We start from the raw sequence: 25,845 nt of genomic DNA, 5'->3' as shown, positions 1-25,845 counted from the left end.
TCAGCAAAAGTTGTAATGAAAGTGGTAAGTTCACTAGTCTTCAACTTAGACATGGTTTTCACTCTAAACATGCCATAATAAAAAGCATTGAAGTAATCAATACAACTTAGTATAATTAAATATAAAATATAGTATCAAAAATTCTGATACAAATAATCATAATCTATTTGCAAATAAATTTTACACAATTATGTATCTTTATTAGTGCTATAATACGGTCTCATACATTTTTAGCTATTTGTGGCATTAACTGTAGCTTTTTGTTTCTGTTTAATATTTAAAGCTTTTCATATTACTATTTTTCTCTTAAAGTTATACACATGCATATTATTTTAACTTAACTGCAATTAAGCATATTTAAATTGCCAGTCTACTTTACTTTTAGATTTTAAATGAGAAACGCTTTTGAAAAAGAAACAAAAATTAGATTTTACGAGACCAAATATTGAAAACATAATCTCTTTAAAATATTCACCATATTTATTCTCTCCTTCTAATTCAAAATAGTTAGATTCCTTTGAAGATGCCTTTTTCCAATGTTTCTACAACTATTTTTGTTTGAAAATTTCAGGGTGGAATAGTTTTTTTAGATGAAGGAAACTGTATTTGCAATTACAGCTTATAAAGTAAAGAAAACCATAAACTCTCTTTGGCATCAATTTGACTGAAAGTCAAAATTAGATTTTCTTTTCCTATAATATTTGAATTATAAATGTCTCTTCTTGTAAGTAGATTTGGGGTCAGTTGGAAGCTGCAATATACAGTGTGAATACTCCTGATAAGATACAATCTAGAATAAACATCTAACTGAAGTCTGACCTTGTTACAGTAAAAACTTTTTAGTCTTAGTACTGATGTTATTATATGTGTTTTCTTAATTTATAATATAATTTGGCTTTCAAATTTTTGATTAACACTATTATAGATTATAATGATTCATTTTTGTACCAGGTTATGTGGTAATAGTGATGGATAATAATTGCAAAGAAAAACTGTTTGGGGTCTGTTAAGCAGCACTAAGAATTAAGAAAATGAATAGGGTGCATATGGAAAGATAATCCTATCCTCTAGATCCCTTTAGTATAAAGTTATTTTTATTAAGATTTCCTGCCAAACATTACAGATCACTCTTATTGAAATTATCCTTTGATTAGGAAAGCATGGGAATTAGGCTAGAAAAATCACAATGTTTCCTCCTATCAACTTCTTATTTGAATGTATCCCATAACTTACAATTGTGTCAAAAATAAATTGAGAATTCAAATTCACTTTGCCTTACTATATATGCATATAATATACATGCCATTTACAAAATTACAAATCACTGATTTGAAAAATACCTATAAAACTCCTCTGAAGAGGCAAAAAAATGCTTTTATTCTTGTTAAGGAATTAGACTTTAAGAGTAATTGAAAATTATTATAAGGTATATTATCACCAAAATGTTTCATTCTCCCATAATTCAAATATTCAAAATCAAATGTCTAAGCTGATATGTTTAGGAAATGGGAACCTTCACAGTTGATTAGGTCATCAGAACTGAACCCCCATGTATGGAATTAATGTATTTATTTAAAAAAAATTCCAGGTTGTCTCACAAACAAAAATAAGGGATTCAGTCATCGGCTGCACCCTAAAAGAGGGTCTTCACCAAATTCAAATATTCTGATACTTGATCTCAGAAAGGCATGCAGCCTCTGGAAATATGAGAAATATAATTATTTTTATAGCCCACCAGATCTATGATATTTTCTTAAAGTGACTTAAATCAACTATGACAAGGTTGTTAAGCCAGAATTTAATGTCAATTTTATTTGATAAATAAATATGGCTCATAGTTAAGTAATAAGAATCACTTACAAACTCTATAAGTTAGGGGCCGGAGTGATAGTACAGTAGGTAGGACATTTGCCTTGCATGCAGCTAACTCGAATTTGATCCCCAACATCCCATATGATCCCCCAAGCTGGCCAAGAGTAATTCCTGAGCTCAGAGCCAAAAGTGATCCCTGAGCATAGCTGGTGCAGTTCCTTTCCCCCAAAAAAGCTCTATAAGTTAATAAACCCAAGATTTCATAGGAGTGCCACACCCAAATTTTTTCTGTAGTCCTTTGGTCACACAGCAGTAGGTAGGTAATCAATTAATTACCTTGGTTAGTGAGCTCCCTTTTCACCTTTTCCAATCATCTCTTTCTTTGGCTCTTGTCCAGGTAAGCATAAAGATGTGCTAAGGATTCCTGGTGAAGAAGTATATGCATAACTTTTAGATTTTGACTGTGTATTAAGAAACTGATATGAGGGGCCGGTGAGGTGGCGCTAGAGGTAAGGTGTCTGCCTTGTAAGCGCTAGCCAAGGAAGGACAGCAGTTCAATCCCCCGGCGTCCCATATAGTCCCCCCAAGCTGGGGGCAATTTCTGAGCGCTTAGCCAGGAGTAACCCCTGAGCATCAAATGGGTGTGGCCCAAAAAACAAAACAAACAAAAAAAACTGATATGAGAGCTAGTTACAATTTCCATTAAAATATGTTGTATCTAGACCTTAAAGTACTTTGGGATCACAAAAATAAATCTTTAAAAACCTTTTTTCTTAAGTTATAGATTATAAGGATTTTCCCAAATTAGATTATCTATATATTATTTACATTGTCAATTTGATATAATGGTCTTATGGATGTATGTTTTTGACCCCCTTTAATAGAAAATTTCAAACACAAAAGTAGAGAAGAGTATCCATATCCATATATCTAGCTTTAAACAATGATCAGCAGGCAAACTTTATTTTATTTATACTCCAGGTTGGGTTTTTTCCCCTCTTATCTCCACCATAATCCTTAAAGAATGAGTTTAAGGGGAAACATGATTGTACATTATGCTAGCATAAATTTTTCATGAATTTCAGAAAAGTTTGGGTTGTCCAAGTAACCTTTGTTCAAGAATCCCTGAACCCAACCAATGTATTAGTTCTCTCAAACTTTTTTAGTGTTTCCCACACAACTCACTGATCAGTAATATAATTCATAACAATCAATGTATCCACTCACAGTTCTCCCATTCATTCATTGATTTGACAAGCATTTGTTATTCTAGATTATTCTAGACCATAGTATTAAGCAAATTAGTCTTTCCAGTTTATCTCTTCAGATTTTATTAAAGAGGCAGCTACTATTTGAAAGGCTGCTTTTATGTAAGTCCATTAATGTTCATGATTACACTTTCTTTTTCCCTCTCATAGACTTTTCACACCCTCCCCAAACTTATGCCTTTTCTATAGGGGTTAAAAGTTTTACCTTTTAACTGACACTGTCCATCTCCTCCTGTACTAAAGTTTCCTTTAAGATAAGAGAAAAAATACAGATAACCCAAATTTCATGTAAAAATGAAGAATTAATAGGGAAAAAAAAGCCTAGGCCCAATGCTCCCAATGATTTTGAGAATGCAATTTATAAATCATTGCATATTGTTTAGAAACTATAAATCGTAGTGAAAGTACTGTGTAATTTAGAAACAATGTTTTTTTATTGAGAATTCAAAATCGGTTCCTTTATGAAGCAATCTACTTTTAAAAAGTTATGATTAGAGTTACATAAGATATCTGAGTTTTTCTTTAAACATTAAATATTGTCTAGTTCAAAATCTTTTAGAAGGCCATTTGAAATATTAGATTTTACTGTTCCAGAATTCACTTTCTCCTTCCAAGGACTTGAAAAGAAATTAACTTAATGTTTTTAACACACAATATTTAGCTGACATGAACAAAGCAAAATAATAAGCAATTACATAAAATATTTCTCCCTTTGTAACTTTAAATTAAACTGGTTTTAGTTGTTTATTTTTATTTTCTCAATCAAATAATTGAATTGCAATATGTTATAAGCCATTTGGGGCCATTTATTTCTTTGGGGAAAATAGATATGGTTTCTAATTTTAAAGACTGAAAGATTTAATAAGTGGATGAATTATATTTTTAAATCCCCATTAATTTATTTTCAAATGAGGAAAACCCACAACTCTCACACACTGATTATTATGTGGTATAAGGCCTTTAATTGTAATTGTAGCCAAATATGAAAGCCTACATTTTGTAAGCATGAAGATTACATTCTCTTCAAAAGATTTCCAAATTCTCATAGGCATATAACTTAGAGAATGAGAAGATTGTAATTTGAAAAATTACAGATTTCATTGTTTTTTTGATGTGTGAAATCTATAAACAAATATCAAGGATTGTATTGCAAAACTGAAAATCCCTTGTTTAGTTTTGTAAGGGACAGTACCCCATGTGGCTTACAACCCTGACTTAAAAGAAAAATGCAGAGTAATGCAAAAGACACTCTAATCACTGCATCTAATTACAAAGAAGAATAACAGTAAAAAAATGTAAGTATCCATGGTCAGGGATGTGGTCTGGCGGTCAGAGCATGGGATTTCAAGTCAGTAGTCTAAATTTTTATTTTAAACACCACTTCTAAATTTCTCCAAGACTTTGTGCATGACATTGACTTTTTTTTTAAGTAAAAATTAGGGATCTTTGCTTGGTAATGACAAAATAGTTTGGAAGTCCTCTAGTAAAGGTATAAAACTAATATCATAGAAAAATCTACAGGTGCTATCTTGACTCATTGGGGGCTGGAAAATGTACAGACTAAGTGAAAGGTCAGGTAGATAGAAATAAATTCAGATTATTTTTCCCTTTGTAAGTACATTGTAGCACTGTTATATCCATCGGGTATTTTCAAGTCAGTTCAGTGATAATATAAAGTGACAATGGCTTTTCTCTAAATTACTCCTTTGCTTTTAAGGAAACTACATTCCTGTCTCTGTGGGGCCAACATTGCTTTTTTATATACAAATTGTTATTGTCACTCTAAGGAACTTGTACTTCACAGCAATGTGCCTACTTTGTATTTGTTTACGTGTAGTGTTTTTTTAAAATTATTTTTCTTGCCCGCCCTCCTCCCCATGACCCCCCTAGAGTAGGGAGGGGGAAAGCCTGAGGACCCCTATAGAGTCCACCTGGCACCCACTTCTGGCCACCTTGACCGGCACCCACTTCTGGCCACCTTGACCGGCACCCAGGGAAGGCTGGAATCCAGGGCAGAAAGGCGATGGCTGGGGGCCTGCCAAGCCTCCCAGCACCTTCCCCCTCAAGCTAGGGAAAAGGCCTACGGCATGGAGCTTCCTCAAACCCCATACCAGGCAGGAGTTGACCTCCAGAATCAAAGAGGGAAACAGAAGCCAGATATCTGTCTGCCCTCCTCCCCTGTGTAGTGTTTTTTAAGTGTTCCTCCAAGTGTAATAAGTACAGACAAATTCCTCTGTAATAAGTACAGAAAATTGCCATTTCCTTAAGTTATAGATAGATTTCTAAGGATAAATGTAGGTACCTGAGTCGAATTCTAATATATCACTATAAATCAATTATCATGGTCATTTTCACCAGGAATAATTATCATTTGACTTTTAAAAATGTGTCCCCAACTTATGAATGGTCCTACTTCCTTCATTTTTAAAAATAGTTTACCTACTCCTTGGATTTTTATGAAAATGAAGATCTTCTTGTATGTAGTCTTTAGTCCTTAGTTTAAGTAAAGTGTATGCCATATCATTACTGAATTAAAGAGAAAACTGCTAGAACTAAAGAGAAAATCAGTTCAGCAGGAATTAATTCAGTCTGAAGTAGGGCTAAACAACATGCAGTCAAAATTTCAACTCCAACAAAAACCTTCAGTACCTGACATATTGAACACTTTCCAAACAAAAGGCAATCTTTAAAAATACCAATTTATCAAGATAATGTCACATGAAAGGAAATGAGACAATTAATTATAAGGCAAAGCCTCACAGCTAAAGGACAGATATTGTTTTATGTTTTCCTGATTTGAAATACAGTCTTAAGAGTGTTTGCTAAAGTACTTAAAGCTCCTTTAAAATGCCCAAATCTCAGGTGAGATATCATTGAGCTAAAGGATCAAATCCCAAAAGGGTTAGTTTGGTCTTCTGGCATAATGTAGGAGGAAAATTAGAACTGAGCTTTCATTAAATTCACTCTCTAGGGAAGATTTTTAAAATGGAATCCTTGTGTAGTGGTTTGCAGTAGCTCTAATAGCTTCTGAGAGGGCCTCTGTATCCCTAAGTGAATGTATGTTAAATAAAAGAAAGGGATAAAGCCAACTTATTAAGTTGATGAAGTTAAAGTTGCAATTCATTTTAAAAAGCTGAATGTTTAGGAAAATAGTAGTATCCATCCTAAATTTAGTCCTGCATAAGGTACACTAAAATCTATTTCTCAAATTTGGGTCTGTTCAATGCACCTTGTATTCAGAATAATAATAATAATAATAATAATAATAATAATAATAATAATAATAATAATAATAATAATAAAGAAGAGGAATTCTTTAAAACTTTAGTTAAAAGTGTCCCTTTCAGTTAAATTGGTTCTTCAGAACCCACTATGCTAGATGCCCAAACCCAATCCTACTTTACTTCCTCACTCCATACACAAGTTTTGGAAACCAGTTAAAAACACTTCTGAGAGCAGGGCCATAGTACAGCTGGTAGAGGGCTTGCTTCATATGCACAGCAGACCTGGGATCAATCCCCGACATAGTGCTGGAGCACTACCAGGAGTGATTCCTGAGTGCTGGGTCAGCCATGAGCATTTATGGGTGTGGCTCAAAAACAAAACAAACAAATAAACAAAAACAATCACTACACGCGTGAAGCTATCCCTCTGGAAAGGCAAGGTGAAAAAATAAAATTCAAGCCACAGGAACAAATGGTGCTATAATAGAAGTAGGGACAATGGGTCATCTTCAAGAATAGGGGATACAGGATTTTCAAAATACTTTTTATAACAAGAAACTGAAATTCCTACACTGACTTTCTTGATGTTTGAACTCTTACCAAGAGTTTCTATTTTCTCCATTAGCTTCGGTTCTATCCAATATTACCATGTAAATTTTGCATTCCAATTTTAAATCTTATAGGGTACTTTACAAGGGTAACAGACAATTAGCCGGGGGCAAGAGTCAGAAACCCAGTTAAAAACTCTTGGGGGAAAAGTTTTTTTGTTATCTCAATGTATTATTCATTCCATAAAACTCCAAGTTTTATTTTTGACATAGCAAGCTGTCTCGAAAAGATTGTTATGGAATCAAAAATAATTATTTTAACAATGAATTTATGTCCATTTCATCTTGGCTATATTTTAAAGTTGAAGTGTGTATAAATCTTTTCACAAAATTCTGATGTATATTTAAGAAACACAAACTTTTTTCCTACATAAAAATCTCATGTCAGATTACTAAACATAAAAGAGATATTTCATTACTATAACTGAGAAGTTTTTAATTGTCTTTAAATGATGACATTCTCTGGGGTATGAGAGATAGGTGGGTAAGGTGACTGGGTCTGTACCTCAGATGGTCCTGTAAGCCCACTAGGAGAGAGCCCTGAGCACAGAACAAGGAATGAGTCTTGCACACTGCCAGGTGTGGCCCAAAATATCTACAATAAAATAAAACACTACATCATGATCACTGACTTAGCCTTTTGAGATTATTATTATTATTATAGAACTGTTGACTTTCACAAGCACTAATATTTATTGATATAATTTTATAGCAGAGGGGTGATTGTTGCAGATTAGTTTCAATTATATGAAACAGAAGACCCAAATTACAGGATTTTAAAAAGTTTCTTTCCATGTAAAATTTAGAGAGCAGGGTCTGAGATAGCATAGCAGTAGGACAGTTTGCCTTGCACACAGTCAACACAGGACAGACCCCAGTTCGATTCCCAGCATCCCATATGGTCCCCTGAGCCTGCTAGGAGCGATTTCTAAGCACAGAGCCAGGAGTAACCCCTGAGCACTGCTGGGTGTGATCCAAAAACCAAAAAATTAAAAATTAAAAATTTAGAAAGCTGTTCAAGGGTTGTATTATGGATAGAGCTGGTCTCAAGTTCTTCCTACCAGCCTCACTATTCCGTTTCCACTTTGAGATTCTTTCTCTACACTCCCTGGAGGTCTAGTTGTTAGAATTCAGTGCTCAAGATTTCTGCTCTCCAGTGTTATGTTCTAGTTTGGGTGACATGCCTGGCTCAGAACATTTCATTGTAATTTTTCATTATTAATGTGATAATTTTCTATGATAAAGTCAGCCTGGTCATAATTTTTAGTTATTTTTGTCATTACTCTTGGCTTAATTTTTTATGTTTAAGACAACTTTCAGGAAAAAATATAGTAATGACCAGAAAATGCATACTATAATAAACATGTGTCGAAGATTTTATTCATAAGTAAACCAGGTAGATATTATAACCTATTCAAGCAAAAGTCAAACAACACAGATTTCTAAAGAGAAGAAGACTGTGATGAACTGCAAATAAAAACAAAACTACTAGGTCTGTGGGAAAGAAGACTATAATAAAAAATTAATGATCAAAGAGTTTATAAAACTTACACTATTCCTCAATGATATACAATTTAAAGGATTATCAAATTGTTCAAAAACATTTAATAGAGCTAGACTCTATTAAGCAGAAGCTAGCTTTCTTCTTCATTTTTTTTGTTTTGTTTTTGTTTTTAGTTCACACCCAGCAGTGCTCAGGTGTTACTCCTTGCTCTATGCTCAGAAATCGCTCCTGGCAGGCTCAAGGAACCATATGGGATGCCGGGATTCGAACCACTGTCCTTCTGCATGCAAGGCAAACACCTTACCTCCATGCTATCTCTCCAGCACCTTCTTTTTGTTTTGTTTTGTTTTGTTTTTGGGTCACACCCGGCTGTGGCGCTCAGGGTTAGTTTCCTGACTGCGCTCAGAAATAACTCCGAGCAGGTACAGGGACCAACATTGGTCCTGGGTCAACTGCTTGCAAGGCAAATGCCCTACCGTTGTGCTATCTCTCTGGCTCCATAAGCAGATGCTTTCTATACAGAATACATTTCTTTCATTAAAACACATTTCCCTCTATGATCTCCTCCCCTTACAAAAAATAATAAGAATTTTTGTTCATTTTTACAAACATAACATTTCCTTAATATAAAAACTATAAAAAGGACTACTACATGAAGAAAATAGCAGGTCAATATCTGTGACAAGGCAGATGCAAAAATTCTAAACAGTAGCTGGAGAGATAGTACAGTAAATAAGACACTTGCCTTACAAACAACCTACTTGGATTTGATCTCTAGCATCCCATATGGTCCCCTGAGTACATCCCTACTAAACTTTCTCCTGTGCAGCCTGACCACCTCAACCACATTATACCAACAGTATAGTGAGAGGCCAAGATGTAGACCATAGTGGCTAGGAGGGGTAGATTATCTGACTTACTTGTGCTGGCTTAATTGTTCTGAGTCATTTGGTCTCACTGTGCCATTTGTGGAGGGTCAGAACACAGGGGGAAATTCTACCCCATCAAGACATTTGTGGGGACAGTGTCCTAATGGCCACCCATTCAGGACCTTAAAACATGTGGATACTGGGGACAGAGAGATAGCATGAAGGTAAGGCATTTGCCTTGCATGCAGAAGGTCATTGGTTCAAATCCCAGCATCCCATATGGTCCCCCGAGCCCACCAGGAACTATTTCTGAGCGCATAGCCAGGAGTAACCCCTGAGAGCTGCCGGGTGTGACCCAAAAAAGGAAAAAAAAAAAGACATGTGGATACAATGCACATCTTGGAACAATACTGCATCTTTGAAATTTACTGAAATTAAATTTTTCTCATTATAGAGAACATAATATGTATGATAAAAATTTGTAAGTTAACTTCTTGTGATGACCATTTCACAAGATATAAAATATTAAATTATGTCCACTTGAAATTCATGTCAATAAAATCTCAATTTAAAAACTTGAATGAACCAATTTATATTTTATAACTGACAGCAGTACTTTTTTTTTTTTTTTTTTAGAAATTTTGATAGAATTTTTTTCTAAATTTTTTTCTTCTCTCATATCTTTTCCTTGGCAAGGTCTTGTTACTTTTTGTTGTTGTCCTTAGGGATTTTTTTGTTGTTGTTGCTGCAATCAACTCTCCTATTTCAGTCACAGCAAGAAACAAAAACCCAAACAAACAGAAAACCCCTCTGAAAGAGTAGAAAAGGAAAAGATCTGACAAAAACAAAACAAAACAAAATAAAGGGGAGGAGGTGGAGGACTAGGTCTTGGGGGTAAGGGGTGGGATGGGGGCAAGGGGTGAGCTTGGTTTGGTTTTGAATTAGGGCTGAAGCCAGACACTGGGTCGGCGCCCTCAGCGGCCTCCTTCCTCGGCCAGGCTCAGCCCTCCATTTTTCCGTGCCTGTAGGTTTTGTTTTGTGTTTTTTGTTGGTTTGTTTTCCATGTAATTCCTCTCTTCTGGGTGCTGCTACTTCTCTCCATTCTCATGTTCTTGGGTGTTGGTTGGTTTTTGTGTGTGGGTTGGTTTTTGTTGTTGTTATTTTTTTCTCCATTTGCTTAACTTTGCGGCTATTTCAGTTGGCCCCCACGTGTCCCTTACACACAGGCGAAATATTCCTTCAGTGGAGCGAAGAGGTGGCGGATGACCGGCACGCTCCAGGACCGGCCCAGCAGTCTCTGCCTGGCCAGGCGGCTCATGTTGGACACGTCGGTATAGTGGACCGGGAAGCCGAACACCCTTTCCATCTCAGTGCACCATAGGATGTCCTCCTTCTCGTTCATGAAGATGGGGAAATGCTGGTCTTTGCCCTGCTTTATGGAGTTCGACCTCGTAGTAGTGGTCCTCACTTTACTGAACTTGGCGATGCGGCCATGCTCCAAACACTACATCGCATCGGAGGTGTGCGAGGACTCCACGGTGATGGAGTCCTCGCACACCTCCGATGCGATGTAGCGGTCCACCTGGATGCCCAGGTCCTTCAGCACCAGGAGCCCCGTGGCAATTCCGTCAAAGAGAGAGAGCACCCGGATGGGCTTCCTCTTCTCGGCAGGCACCGGTGGGTAAACCTTCGGTGGGTCAAATTCCTGATCGTGATTGTTAGCGAAGAACATCTGGAGCCGGGAGGGCCAGTCGTCCCGTCGCCGCAGCAGCCCGTAGGTGCCCTTGTGCCCACACATGTAACAGTTCCAGGGGTCTTCCTTGATGGCCGCCTGCGCCTCGCCTGGCCCCACCAGAAGATCCACACATTCCACGCAAAAGCACCTGCAACAGTTGTTGTTCCCACACATGAGCACCTCGCGACCCCCGCAGCAGATGGTGCAGTAGGACTGGTAGCCGTCGTCATACTGGTACGCACACCCCAGGAAGCAGTTCTTGCAGTTCTGGCACATTCCTCCGATGAACAGAGGGTGTTCCAGGGTGACATTGAGGCTCCCACAGGAGCTGCAAATGTCCTCGATATTCCGGCACTTCTGCCGCACTTCGTACACCAGTCGCTCTCTGGTGCGCTCGTCGATGATCTCCTTGACCTTGGGCTTCTCTGTGGTGCTCTTCCTTGGCTTTTTGGCTGGCGGGGGTGGTGCATAGGCAGCCGCCTCAGGCTCACCCCACATGTCTGTGTAGACTTCTTTATATGGATTCTTCTCCTCTTCTGGGGGCTCCAGGCCTTTCGGGCCAGAGGGCTGGAAGCCCCCCAGGGCCCACTCGATCATCTGCTTGTTCTGTGCTTCCACAGCCTTGCCTGTGTCACTCTCGTCGTTGTCATGACAAGTGGGGAACAGCTTGCCCGCACGGCTGCTAGCCACCTGCAGGACCTCGTAGATGGTTTTGCGGTACATGGGCTGCTTGTTATAGGTGGCCTGGTGGAAGGCGCTGCAGAAGGAGCTCAGCGGCATCAGCTTCTCCACGCACACCACTGAGAACTTGCCGTCTCCGAACCACATGACCCAGCGTGTGCCTTCAGCGGCTCGGCTCCGTCCGGTCATCCACCAGGACACGATGCGACCCGGCCACCAGGAAAAGCCCCGTAGTTTCCCCCACACCAGCTCCCCAATGCCAAAGCCCCGGCCGTCCTCGTATTCGGGCTCATCGTCGGTGGCTTTGGTGGCGTTCTTGTCCCCAGCATCGGCAGCCACAGGTTCGGGCGTGGTGGCCACGGTGGGGGAGGCCGGGTCTGTGGGCTGCTGCATGGCAGGCGGGCTGGCTTCTTCCACCTTCTGAGTCTCACCAGAGCCCTGGCTCTCCTCCACCGCGTTCATTACTGCAATGACCTTGGCCTTCTTCTCAGCCTGGCTACAAGCAGACAGACAGGCAGGCAGGCAGGCAGGCAGGCAGGCAGGCAGGTGTGGGAGGCCTTGGGAGTTGCAGGGCGCGTGGGAGGTGGGCCAGGAATAACTCAGCACCTCCAGAACTCCAGCCAGGGGGTGCCTAGGAGACCCGGGGGGCTCCCAGATATCCCCCCACCGGTTGGGGCTGCCTCCCCACCCTCCCCCCAAGCCCCCCGACAGCAGTACTTTTAAAACTTTTCACTCAGCATCCCTTTTTGACAAAATGTATGCAATACATATACAAATGGGGAGAAGGATGGGGGAAATTATACAATGAAAAAATAACGAATGTCATGAATTTATTTATTCATTTATTTATTTTTGGTAAATACAAACTCAAAATGCTCAGGGGTTACTCCTGGCTCTGTGCTCAGAAATCTCTCCTGGCTTGGGGAACCATTTGCAATCCTGGAAATTGAGCCCAGGTACATCCTGGGTCAGCTGCATGTAAGGCAAATGCCCTACCACTGTACTGTCACTCTGGCCTCATTAACTTATTTTAAAACAAATTTCTAATGATCTGCAGTTTAACAGCTGAATATGAGTTTATATTAATTTCATGGTATGTTGTAAACTATAAAATTAATATAACTTTACATATATGGTAACATTATGTCTAAGCATACTAAGCTAAATTTAAAATATACATAACAGGCTGGAGTGATAGAATAGTGAGGAGGGCATTTGCCTTGCACACAGCTCTATACCTAGCTTCCCATATGGTCCCCTAGCCTGCCAGGAGTAATTTCTGAGTGCAGAACCAGGAGTAACCCCTAAGAGTTATTGGGTGTGGCCTAAAGACCAAAAATATCCCCTGCATATATATCATGCCAGTTCTTTGTGGGGAGGGAGAGGGTGGCACACCCAATGGTACTCAGAGTTTACTCCTGAGCTCTGTGTTCAGGAATCACACCTGGCAGGGTTAGGAGACCATAGGGTACTGGGATCAAACCCAGATGGACCATAAGTTCTTAAAATCCAAGATGAGAGAATCAGACATGGATTCTTCCAGACCACTTCATCAAATTATTAGATGAGTGCATACATCCCTCAAACCTTTCTCTGTTTCTTTCTTTCTTTAATTAGGGGCCAGAGCAATAGCAAGTGGTAGGCCATTTGCCTTGCACACGGCCGACTCATGACAGACCCTGGTTCGATTCCTGGTATTCCACATGGTCCCCAGAGCCTGCCAGGAGCGATTTCTGAGCACAGAGCCAGGAATAACCCCTGAGTGCCGCTGGGTGTGGCCCCAAAACTAACTAAAATAAACAAATAAATGTTTAAAAAATAATAAAGAAAACCTGCCTCAAGGAATTTTATAAAATTAACAAAAGAATAAATAGATTTTGGTGGCCGAAGTAGTGGCACAAGTGGTAAGGCCTTGCACAATGCCCCCCCCAAAGTATAAATAGATTTTATGAAAGGCATAATATAGGAAGTGCACATTATAACTATTCTTTCACTAGCTTAGGAAACAGGGAGAGATGTTCTCCCCACCCCTTACTTTACCAGAGAATTCCCTTGAACTTGTTAAATTGAATTGTTAAGCCCCATCTCCTAATTCTGTGAATCTGTGGGTTTGGAAAGAAGTATATGGGTGACTCTTTTTTAATATATAAAATATTTATTTAAGGACCATGATTACAAGCATGATTGTAGTTGGGTTACAGTCATAAGCAGAATACCACCCTTCACAAGTGCAACATTTCCACCACCAATACCCTCTTCCCCCTTCCCAACCTGTATTTGAGGCAGGCATTCTACTTCTCCCACTCATTAAGATTGTCATATTAGTGTTAGTGTAACTATTTCCCTAACTGCACCACTACTCTGTGGTGAGCTTCATATTGTGAGCTGGTCCTTCCACCCTCTATTGTCTCTGGGGATTATTACAATAATGCTCTTAACTTTTCTTAAAACCCATAATGAGTGAGACTATTCTGCATCTATATATCTCTCTCTGACTAATTTCACTCAGCATAATAGATTCCATGTACATCCCATGCATAGAAAAATTTCATGACTTCATCTTTTCTGACAGATGCATAATATTCCATTGTGTATATGTACCACAGTTTCTTTAGCTATTCATCTGTTGAAGAGCATCTTGGTTGTTTCCAGAGTCTGGCTATTGTAAATTGCTCTTCAATGAATTTAAATTCATTCTTCAATGAATGTAAATTGCTCTTCATGCTCGCCTGGACTAAGTGGTCAGCCCAGGGGTTCTATGGCTAGCTGTCCTGCCCAGAGCCTCCATCATACCAGTCAAAAGCCCACGAAATCCTGGCATGTGGAGTGTTCTGAGCCCAGCCAAGCCTCTGTAGTTTTTGGATGCCTAGGGAGGAACTTCTCACCCCCTCCCCCCAGGGCCCGATTAACCAGGCGTGCCCCTGAAGACCCGCCTGGTGTGGGGGGGAAATCTTGTTCCCCTGGACTAAGTGGTCAGCCCAGGGGTCCTATGGCTAGCTGTCCTGCCCAGAGCCCCCAACATACCAGGCAAACACACCAAGAAATCCTGGCATTTGGAGTGTTCTGAGCCCAGCAGAGCCTCTGTAGTTTTTGGATGCCTAGGGAGGAATTTCTCACCCCCTCCCCCCAGGGCCCGATTAACCAGGCATGGCCCTGAAGACCCGTGTGAGGAAGGGATTTTTGAATTGTATTTTTGTGTCCCTAGGGTATATCCCTAAGACTGGTATAGCTGGGTCATATGGGAGCTCAATTTCCAGTTTTTTGGAGGAATCTCCATATTGTTTCCCATAAAGGCTGGACTAGATGGCATTCACACCAGCAATGAATGAGAGTTCCTTTTTCTCCAGCACTGATTGTTGTTGTTCTTTGTGATGTGTGCTAGTCTCTTAGGCATGAGATGGTACCTAATTGTTGTTTTGATTTACATCTCCCTGATGATAGTGATGTGGAGCATTATTTTATGGGTCTTCTGGCTATTTGTATTTCTTCTTTGAGGAAGTCTTTGTTCATTTTTTTTCCCCATTTCTTGATGGGGTTAGATTGTTTTCTTGTTAAGTTCTGTTAGTATCTTGTATATTTTCGATATTAGCTCCTTATCTGATGGTTATTGGGTGAATAGTTTCTTCCATTCTGTGGGTGACTTTTGTATCCTAGGCACTGTTTCCTTTGAGGTGCAGAAGCTTCTCAACTTAATATAGTCCCATCTGTTTATCTATGTTTCTACTTGTTTGGAGAGTTCTGTTTCCTCCTTGAAGATGCCTTTAGTCTCAATGTCATGGAGTGTTTTACGTACATTTTGTTCTGGTTTCAGGCCTGATATCAAGGTCTTTAATCCATTTGGACTTGACCTTTGTGTATGATGTTAGATGGGAGTCTGAGTTCACTTTTTTGCAAATGGCTAACCAATTGGGTCAACACCACTTCTTGAAGAGGCTTTCCTTGTTCCAATTTGGAGGAAAAGAACATTTGGAACATTTGGACATTTGGACACAAATCCTTTATCAAAGATTAGATGATTGTATGCCTAGGAAACATTCTCTGAATACTCAAGTCTATTCCACTCATCTGAAGATCTGTCTTTATTCAAATACCATGCTACTTTAATAACTATTTTTGTAATATAATTTAAAATTGGGAGAGTAATGCTTCCCATATTTCTTTTACCAAGGATTGTTTTAGCTATTCGTGGGTGTTTGTTGTTCCAAATGAATTTTAGGAGTGTTTGATCCACTTCTTTCAAGAATGTCCTGGGTATCTTTAGAGGGATTGCATTAAATTTGTACAATGATTTGGGGAGTATTGCTATTATAATTACATTAATCCTGCCAGTCCATGAGCAGGATATGTGTCTCCATTTCCTTGTGTCCTCTCTTATTTCTTGAAGCAGGCTTTTGTAGTTTTCTTTGTGTAGGTCCTTCACATCTTTAGTTAAGTGGACTCCAAGATTTTTGAGTTTTTGTGGCACATATGTGATGGGATTGTTTTTTATGTCCATTTCTTCTTTATCATTATTAGTGTATAAAAGGGTCAGTGACTTTTGGGTGTTAATTTGGTAACCTGCCACTTTGCTATATGAATTTATTGTTTCTAGAAGTTTTTTTTAGCAGCGTCTTAGGGTTCTCTAAATATAGTAGCATGTCATCTGCAAACAGTGAGAGCTTGACTTTTTTCTTTCTTATCTGGATGCCCTTTTTCTTTCCTAATAGCTTTAGCAAGAACTTTCAGTATGATGTTGAATAGGAGTGGTGAGAGAGGGCAGCCTGGTCTTGTACCAGATTTTAGAGGAAAGGCTTGTAGTTTATCTCCATTGATAATAATAATTGCCATTGCCTGTGGTAGATAGTCTTGACTATATTAGAAAAGTTTCTTTCATTTCCATCTTAATGAGGGTTTTATCAAGAATGGATGTTGGACCTTATCTAATGCTTTTTCTGCATATATTGATATGATCATATGATTTTTCTTTTTGTTTCTTTGATGTATTATGTTCATTGATTTATGGATGTTAACCTTCCTTGCATTCCTGGGATGAGATCTACTTGGTCGTGGTTAATGAACTTCTTGATGGGCACTCAATCCTATTTACCAGAATAATGTCATGAGGGCCAGCATATGGTCTATCTTGGAGAATTACCTATGTGCTTGGAATAGAATGTGTATCCAGGTTTCTGGGGATGGAGTGCCCTATATATATTGACTAGTCCACTTTCTTCCAATTCTCTTTTCAGAGCTAGTATATTTTGCTGAGTTTCCGTCTGGTTGACCTATCAAGGGGTGACAGGTCTCCCACAATTATCATGTTGTTATCAATATCTTCTTTCATATTTGTCAACAATTATATTAAATATGTTGCTGGTCCCTTGTTGGGTGCATATATGTTTAGGAGTGTGATTTCTTCCTGTTGTACATATTCCTTGATTAGTATGAAGTATACATCTTTGTCCCTTATGACTTTTCTGAGTCATATTCTGAGTTTATGTTATCTGATATTAGTATGGCCACTCTAGCTTTTTTGTTTGTTTGTTTTTGTTTTTGTTTCTGGGTCACACTTGTTAAAGCTCAGGAGTTACTTTTGGCTGAGTAACTCAGGAGTTATTCAGAAATCGCTCCTGGCTTGGGAGGACCATATGGGATGCCAGGGGTCAAACCTTGTTCCATCCTAGGCTAGCGCTTGAAAGGTAGATGCCTTACCTCTAGTACCACTGCTACAGCTTTTTTTTAAAGGTGTTGTTTGCTTGGATGATTTTTCTCCAGCCTTTTATTTTGTGTCTATATTTATTCTGACTATTCAGGTGTGTTTCTTGTAGGCAGCAGAAGGTTGGATTCATTTTTTTTATCCATTTAGTCACTTTGTGTTTCTTAACTGGTGCATTTAGTCCCTTGACATTGAGAGAGAGAATATTTTGTCAAATATCCAAAATATACAAGGCACTGACAGATCTTTACAAGGAAAAAATTCTAGTCCCATCAAAAAATGGGGAGAAGAAATGAACAAACACTTTGACAAAGAAGAAATACAAATAGCCAAAAGGCACATCAAAAAATGCTCCACATCACTAATCATCAGGGAGATGCAAATCAAAACAACTATGAGGTACCATCTCATGCCACAGAGATTGACACACATCACAAAGAATGGGAATAAGCAGTGCTGGCGGGGATGTGAAGAGAAAGGAAACCTTATTCACTGCTGGTGGGAATGCTGTCTAGTCCAACCTTTATGGAAAGTGATATGGAGATTCTTCAAAAAACTAAAAATTGAGCTCCCATACGATCCAGCTATACCACTTCTAGGGATATACCCTAGGAACACAAAAATACAATACAAAAATCGCTTTCTCACACCTATATTCATTGCAGTGCTATTTACAATAGCCAGACTCTGGAAACAACCAAGATGCCCTTCAACAAATGAATGGCTAAAGAAACTGTGGTACATATACACAATGGAATATTAAGCAGCCATTAGGAGAGTCATAAAATTTTCCTATACATGGATGTACATGGAATCTATTATGCTGAGTGAAATAAGTTAGAGGGAGAGAGATAGATGCAGAATAGTTTCACTCATTTATGGGTTCTAAGAAAAATAAAATACATATTTGCAATAATTCTCAGTGACAAAGAGAGGAGGGCTGGAAGATCCAGCTCATGACATGAAGCTCACCACAAAAAGTGATGAGTACAGTTAGAGAAAACTTCACTGAGAACTATCATAATAATGTGAATGAATGAGGGAATTACAAAGACTGTCTAGAGTACAGGTGGGGGTGGGGTGGGGAGGAGGGAGATTTGGGACATTGGTGATGGGAATGTTGCACTGGTGAAGGAGGGTGTTCTTAATATGACTGAAACCCAACCACAATCATATTGTAATCAAGGTGTATAAATAAAGATATTAATAAAAAAAGAATTGTCATGGGATTTAGTGTCATCTTTGTGTAGAAATTTGGTTGTGTCTGTTGGTCAGTCTTGTCTTAAAGTGGACCTTTCATTTTTTCTTTTAAGGCTGGTTTTGAGTCTACACTTCACAAAGTTTCTGAGCTGTTGTTCATACATGAAGCTATGTATACTTCCTTCAAATCTGAAAGTGAGTTTGGCTGGGTGCAATATTCTAGGTGAAGCATTCATTTCATTGAGTTTTGTTACTATGTCCCCATCACTGCCTTCTGGCTTTGACGGTTTCTTCTGACAGGTCTGATGTAAATTTTAAGGATATTCCTTTGAATGTAATTTCCCTTTTTGATCTTGATGCCTTCAGTATTCTATCCCAATCTGTGGGATTTGTCATTGTGAGTAGGATGTGTCTTGGGGTACTCTTCTGACATGCAGAATTTGGTTACATGCAGTCTTTATCTCTGGATTTCTCTGCAATGATATCCTTGACTGCTGATTCTTCCTGGAGATTTTCTTCCTGGGTCTCTGGGACTCCAATTATTCTTATGTTATTTCTGTTGAGCTTATCAAAGACTTCTATTTTCATCTGTTCACATTATTTGAGTAATTTTTCCATTGTCTGATCATTTGCTTTAAGGCTTTTTACCAATTTCTTCTGCTGTATGGAGTTGATATGTATCTCATCTTCCAGCTCATTGATTCTATCCTCAGTTGCTGTTACCTTGTTGGAGAGGCTTTCCATTTAGGTTTTCAATTCATCTACTGAGATTTTCAGACCTGTTTTTTCAGTTTGGAGTTTTCTGATTTTTATCTTCATATCTTCTTGACTCTTATTTGTGTTTCGTCCAACTCAAATCTCTGCTTTCTTTGAGTTCTATGAACAACATCCTCCATATTTCTTCTCTAAATTCCATACCTGAGAGTAACTAGGTGGTTGGCAGTTTTCAGGTCATGAGAGTTGCCATCTTCATTCTCAATGTCTGGTATTGGCCTGCATAATTTCCCCATTGTCATGCTTTTATTATGGATTTTTCTACAAGTTGTGGTGTTATTCGTTGGCTAAATGATGCATGCTGCTGCTAAGTGAAGTGGAAGTGCTCCTCTGGTTCCAATCTTTGTGTGTGGGACGCTTACCTCTGAAGAAGATGAGCCCTCAGGGAACAATGGCAGAGAGGAACTAAATCCCAGGCAGCAGAACAGCAGAGAAAAGGCCTGAGACATCTGTGGTGTTTCAGGCCACATAGCAGATCTAGGGATGACTCTTGAGTCATCAAATGGTCCCTAAAACTCCTTCTGAGAAAAAGTTGATCTAAGTGATAAGAGCACCAAGTGGTAATAGATATATAGTAATTATTCTCTGACTGCTTCTCTATCAAATCTAAGATGTAGTTGTAGGCAACATAATTCTACAATTTTCTTACTTCCTTTCTCTCTTTGTAAATTATCACCACTTCCTTCTTATAAGGTGAGAATTTAGACATCAACCATATAGTGTTTTTCTATGGGAATTTTTTAAACTAATAACGGGATAAATGGTTAAAGTTTAAAAAAGGGTAAAATGAGAGAATATGTTCTGGGAAAACAAAAAGATGCATGGAATAAGAGAATGATAAACAGAAACGGACCAGAGACTAGAGACCAGCAAAAGACAGCAGTTATATGTGAAAGATTAGCAACCAAACACTCAATTTGGGTTTATATTTGGAACCAGGAATGAATCACTACACAGAATAGGAGTCAAAAGGAAAAGTAGCTGAAGGTAGAAGAAAGGACTACATAAAAAGAAGGAAAGTGGAAAGTCAGATGAAAAACATTGGGGGAGGAAAATTGGTTCTGGAATTTGTCTCTAATCTAATTATTCTCTTTGTATCTGGGAGAAAAGAAAATTTTGCTAAAATGAAAAACTGCACATTTCGGAAGGAAAGAAAACAGAATCCAGAACCTAAAGGATAATTTGTCATTGAGAGATTTTTAAGTCAGCAAATGTCCATATAAGGACTGCGTTGAAGAAAATTTTATTAGAAAGGCACAAGGGAGATTTAAAGTTCTATTATTGACTCAGATGCCAGGATAAAAGACTTACTTTCAGAGAGAGACCAATTAAAAACAAATTAAGGGCCGGAGTGATGGCACAGTTATAGGGCATTTGCCTTGCACATGGCTGACCCCAGACAGATCTGGGTTCGATCCCTGGTGTCCCATATGATCCCCCAAGCCAGGAACAATTTCTGAGCAGAGAAATCACTCCTGGTTTGAGGGACCATATGGGATGCCGGGATTGAACCCCAGTATGTCCTAAACTAGCGCCAGCAAGACAGATGCCTTACTGTTCCTTGCCACTGCTCCAGTCCCAATATGGATTATTTTTAAATGCAAATGCTTATAATAAATAGCTAGGGAGAGTAAAAAATGATTATTTTTCTTGAAAAATGTAATGTAGTTATATTAAAATTATAATTATAAAAAGCATATTAAATTTAAATAAAAATTAAATTATTTATTTTTGGTATTTGGGCCACATCTGGTGATGCTCAGGGCTTACTCCTGGCTATGCGCTCAGAAATCACTCCTGGCTTAGGGGACCATATGGAACGCCAGGGATCGAGGTTTGTCCTGGTCAGCCACGAGCAAAGCAAATACCCTACACTATGCTACACCTCTAACTCCTAAAACTTAAATTTTTTAAAATTTAAAATTAAAATAGATAACAAGGTGAGTTATTATTTTGTGCAAGTTTTCTCTGCATTCCCCTTATTTTTGCTCTCACCGAGGAATGGTTTCTTTTATAAGGGCAAAGTTTGGCTTAGAAGCAAAATTCCATGTATAAAAGCCCAAGATCAACAAAGAGAAAGTAGAAAACAGCCAGAAAGCAGAATATATGGTGCCAGTTATGTTTTTAAATGTTCTAAGGACTTTTCTTGGTGAATCAAATGATAGCACTTAATAACTGTTGTGTTTTTAATAGCATGCAACTTGTTCAATTTGTAAATGTAAGACTCATTTTTAAGCCTTAAAATGCAACTTGGAAAACTAAAAAACTCTCTTTATTTTACTGTTAATTTTAAAAATTATACACTATTTCATTTACAAAAGATCTGTGGGTACTCATGCATAGACAAATGTACATATATACATATAAGTATATATATGCTTGCCTATCATTTCCTACCATCTTTCTGAGAAATAACTACTTATTTTGATTTTTATTGTAATTCCCTTGATTTCTAAAAGAGTGTTTTTTTAAATTATTTTTTATATTTTCATATAGCTGAGTATTATTTCATAGTATGTACATATTTGATCTGTTTTTAATTTTAATAAATTTTATTGTGACCAAAATGGAGTGTATTTTTTAATTCCAAGTCACATCACTTCGTTTTCTTTTTGAGATCATACTTTGTAAACAGCTTTAACTCAACATTATATTTCTGAGATTCAGTTGTTACTCTGCCTTGTTATAGTTCATTAATTTTTCATCATTATAGTCTATAACTTAAATAAACAAAAACATGTCTCTCCATTAGTCAGTGACCTGTATATATGCAGGAATCCATTTTTATTAAATTTTAAATTTGCTATATTTAGACACCATAGTTTACAAGGTTGTTCATAATAGATTTTTTTAGTCATAAATTTCTTCATGATTTTCAGTCATAGAATATACATCACTCTTCACCAGTAGACACTTCCCACCACCAATGTCCCCAGTTTCCCTCCCCCCCTCCCCCGCCTGCCTCTTTTCTTCTTTCATTGTCATAGTGTCCCTTCTCTGCCCTAACTGTGCTCCTCCACTATTTGTGGAAAGTTTTCTACAGGAGGGTGCAAACATTCTTGGTCTATTTCTGATTCATTTCACTCAAAATAATACTCTCCATATCTATCCAAGCAAACAGCGTGGCTTCATTTTTCTCATCAGTTGTGTAGTATTCCATTGTATAGATGTACCACTGTTTCTTTATCCACTCATTTGTTTCCAGATTCTGCCCATTGTGAATAGTGAGTGCTATAATGAACATAGGAATGCAGATAAATGCCTCTTCTGCCTTCTATTTTTGGGCCCTTAGGATATATTCCTAAGAGTAGTATTGCTGGACCATATAGAAGCTCACTTTAATAGTATTTTGAGAAATATCTATATTCTTTTCCAAAAAGTCTGAACCAGTTGACCTTCCCACAGCAGTGACAGTCCCTTTCTCCCCATATCTGCACCAGCACTGGTTGTTTTGTTCTTTTAGATGCATCAATCTCTGTGTTGAGATATCTAATTGTTTTGATTTGCATCTCTCTGGTGATTAATTATGGGAACACTTTTTTCATGTGCCTTTTGGCCACCAGTATTTCTTGAGAAAATGTCTGTTCATCTCTTCCCATTTTGGAATGGGTTTAACTTTTTCCTGTTTAACTCTACCAGTGTCTTACATATCTTAGATATGAGCCTTTTATCAAATGGGTATTGGGTGAATACTTTTTCTATCCTGCGGGCAGTTTTTATGTCCTAGTCACTGTTTCCTTTGAGGTGCAGAAGTTTTTTTAGTTTTATGTAGTCCCATTTGTTTGTCTTTGCTTCAACTTGCTTGGCCAGTGGTGTTTTATCCTTGGAAATGCCCTTTAGGTTCAATGTCAGAGTGTTCTGCCTATGTTTTCCACTATGCACATTACATTGCACATTCCCTAAAGCCCAACTATAAATGCAGTCTTAAAAAATTTCTGATATAGGGCCAGAGCGATGGTGCATTTTCCTTGCACATGGCTGACCCAGGATGGACTCCAGGCACTCCGTATGGTCCCCCCAAGCCAGTAGCGATTTCTGAACGCATACCCAGGAGTAACCCCTGAGTGTCACCAGGTGTGGCCCAAAAAATAAACAGTTTTTCTAATATAAAAACGTATCCAATAGGAGGCTGAAGTGATATAGTGTATAAGGTGCTTGCCTTGCAAATGACAAACTTTTGTTCGATCCCTATCACCCAATATGAGCACCACCAGCAGGGATCCCTGAACAGAGATAGGAGTAAGCCCTGAGCACAGCTGAGTGTGGTTCAAAAAATAATACAAACAAAAATAAAAGAGAAAAAGAAAGTTGGCTTAAAGTGTTCCTTTTTCAGGGTCGAAAAGATAGCACAGAACAAGGGTGTTTGTCTCTGATGTGGTCCATTTGGGTTCAATCTTCAGCACCCAGATGGGCCCCTGAGCCTGCTAGGAGTGATCCTTGAGCAATCAGAAGCCCTGAAATGGGTGAGGCCCCAAAATAAAATAAAGATTTCCTTTTCCTCATCTTAATTTTCCAATTGTATTAAAATAGACTTATCTGTGCAAAATCATGTTTTCTAGAAAACTACCCATGTGGTCTTGTCAAATGACTTTATTATGTAGTAAATTTATCAGACAGACTTTGAGTTATAAGTGATTGTTATACAAGACACTCAGTTTCCCCATCTGTAAAATGAAATAATATGAATTAGTCATGTTGTATAGCTTTGTTACTTGCCAAATTTTAATAATTTTTAGTATCTAGGCTCCTCTGAGTAGCCTCTTAAGCTGTAATTTTCTTCCCTAGTTTTCAAGCAGATATAATGCCACAGCTGTTTCTTCAGCTATTCTGTTTTCTATAAAAGAACACCTGCTTAGAATGTACCCAAGGAGTTTTCTTTGTTTCTTGATAATTAAAGCACTGCTGTGGTGATGGCTGACATCTGGATTCACTTTTAAAGACTTCCCCGTGTTTTTCCTGGCTCCTGGGACATTCACAAGCTATAATGGATGAGATGGAAATGTGGTGATGTGCTTCATTTTGCAGCAGCAATCTTTCTTTTGCTTTATTTCCCTATTGCAATGAGTGAGAGCTGCCACTCTGCTACTGCTGCTATGAGATTAAGGAAACTGAGCTGAGCTCTAGAAATTTAATATGCAATATAATGCCTGATTTATTTTGATTCTAGCTTCCACTTGAACTGATAAACCACTTGGGACTGCTCTGCAAAATCAATATACAGGGATTAAAATTTTTTGCTTTTGGGATGATTTATTTTGGGAAAAATGTGAGCAGTTTCCCTTTCTTTTTTTTAACCATTTCTAATAGTAACAAAAATATTTGGCAAATGTATGTTATTTAAAAGCTCTCATTCTCAGTTATCACTCAAAAATAGTTCTCTAAATATTTCAAAGGTTTGCTTTCTAAAACAATGGACTTAAGATTATTATTCATTATATTATCACTGTCTCAATTTTCACAATTTTCTTGGCAACAATAATTCAGAGAAATGTTTATCAGTCAGGTTCACAGTTGAACAAAATGTTTCTGGCTCAATGAGCAAAAACATATATTAAGTGGAGATGGGAAATTTCAGAACTGTGGGGGAGACTGAAAGAACAGAACAACTAGGTCTCCAGGAACACAACCAGAAGGCTGAGGGGCTTACTCCTGGTTGTACTTGGGAATTATATGGTGCAGGGGATTTAAATCTAAGTTGGCTGCATCAAAGCAAGCAACTTAACCTCTGAACTATCTCTCTGGCACTATAGAAAAATTCCTTTCATCATGTGACAGCAATTCTAAATATGAAAACTAAAGTAGTCCTTGCTGGGAGGAACTATTCTCCACTGTGACACCAGTCTAAATATGAAGCACTCAACTTAATTTTTGACTTCTTTTTCTATTTTTTTCTTCTCCTTTTTGAGAGAAGAGAGAGACAGAGAGAGGAGAGAAAGAGAGAGGAAAAAAGAGAGAAGAAAGGCCAGAGAGAAAGCACAGCAGTAGGGTCTTAGCCTTGCATGCAGCCAATCCTGGAGGACCTGGTTTTGATTCCTGGCAACCCATATGGTCCCCGGAGCATGACAGGAGCAACTTCTGAGCACAGTTATGAGTAACCCCCTGAGCACGGTCCTGTGTGGCCCAAAAACTAAACAAAAAATTTTTTTAAGAAAAGGAAAGAGGGGCCCGGAGAGATAGCACAGCGGCGTTTGTCTTGCAAGCAGCCCATCCAGGACCAAAGGTGGTAGGTTCGAATCCCGGTGTCCCATATGGTCCCCTGTGCCTGCCAGGAGCTATTTCTGAGCAGATAGCCGGGAGTAACCCCTGAGCAACGTCGGGTGTGGCCCAAAAACCAAACCAAACCAAAACAAAACAAAAACAAAAACAAACAAAAAAAAAACAAAAAGGAAGAGAGAGGAGAGAAAAGAAAGAGAAAACAGGAGTCACTAGCAGCATGGGGTTCAGCAGGCCTCTACCATGCCAGAGGCCTTCTTAA

At 38.4% G+C, this 25,845-nt stretch overlaps 1 protein-coding gene across 1 annotated transcript; it reads right to left on the bottom strand.

Annotated features, from left to right (window-relative positions):
* Nucleotides 1-10,479: 10,479 nt before the first annotated feature.
* LOC126008682 (DNA (cytosine-5)-methyltransferase 3A-like) lies at nucleotides 10,480-12,189 on the bottom strand. Its single transcript, XM_049772920.1, has 2 exons — nucleotides 10,823-12,189; nucleotides 10,480-10,789 (listed from the first exon to the last, which is right to left on the bottom strand). The coding sequence occupies exons 1-2, from the start codon at nucleotides 12,161-12,163 to the stop codon at nucleotides 10,502-10,504; spliced, it is 1,629 nt and encodes a 542-aa protein (XP_049628877.1). The 5' UTR covers nucleotides 12,164-12,189; the 3' UTR covers nucleotides 10,480-10,501.
* Nucleotides 12,190-25,845: the final 13,656 nt, after the last annotated feature.

Source organism: Suncus etruscus, chromosome 5 (assembly GCF_024139225.1).
Source record: "Suncus etruscus isolate mSunEtr1 chromosome 5, mSunEtr1.pri.cur, whole genome shotgun sequence".
In the NCBI taxonomy this organism is placed as follows: Eukaryota; Metazoa; Chordata; class Mammalia; order Eulipotyphla; family Soricidae; genus Suncus; species Suncus etruscus.
This window is presented reverse-complemented; position numbering and strand designations above follow the sequence as displayed.

Coding starts and splice junctions, on each gene's coding strand:
- LOC126008682 (XM_049772920.1), bottom strand. CDS start 12,163: ATGAACGCGGTGGAGGAGAGCCAGGGCTCTGGTGAGACTCAGAAGGTG. Junction 10,790..10,822: donor TGTGCGAGGACTCCATCACC/GTGGAGTCCTCG, acceptor GATGCGATGTAG/TGTTTGGAGCATGGCCGCAT.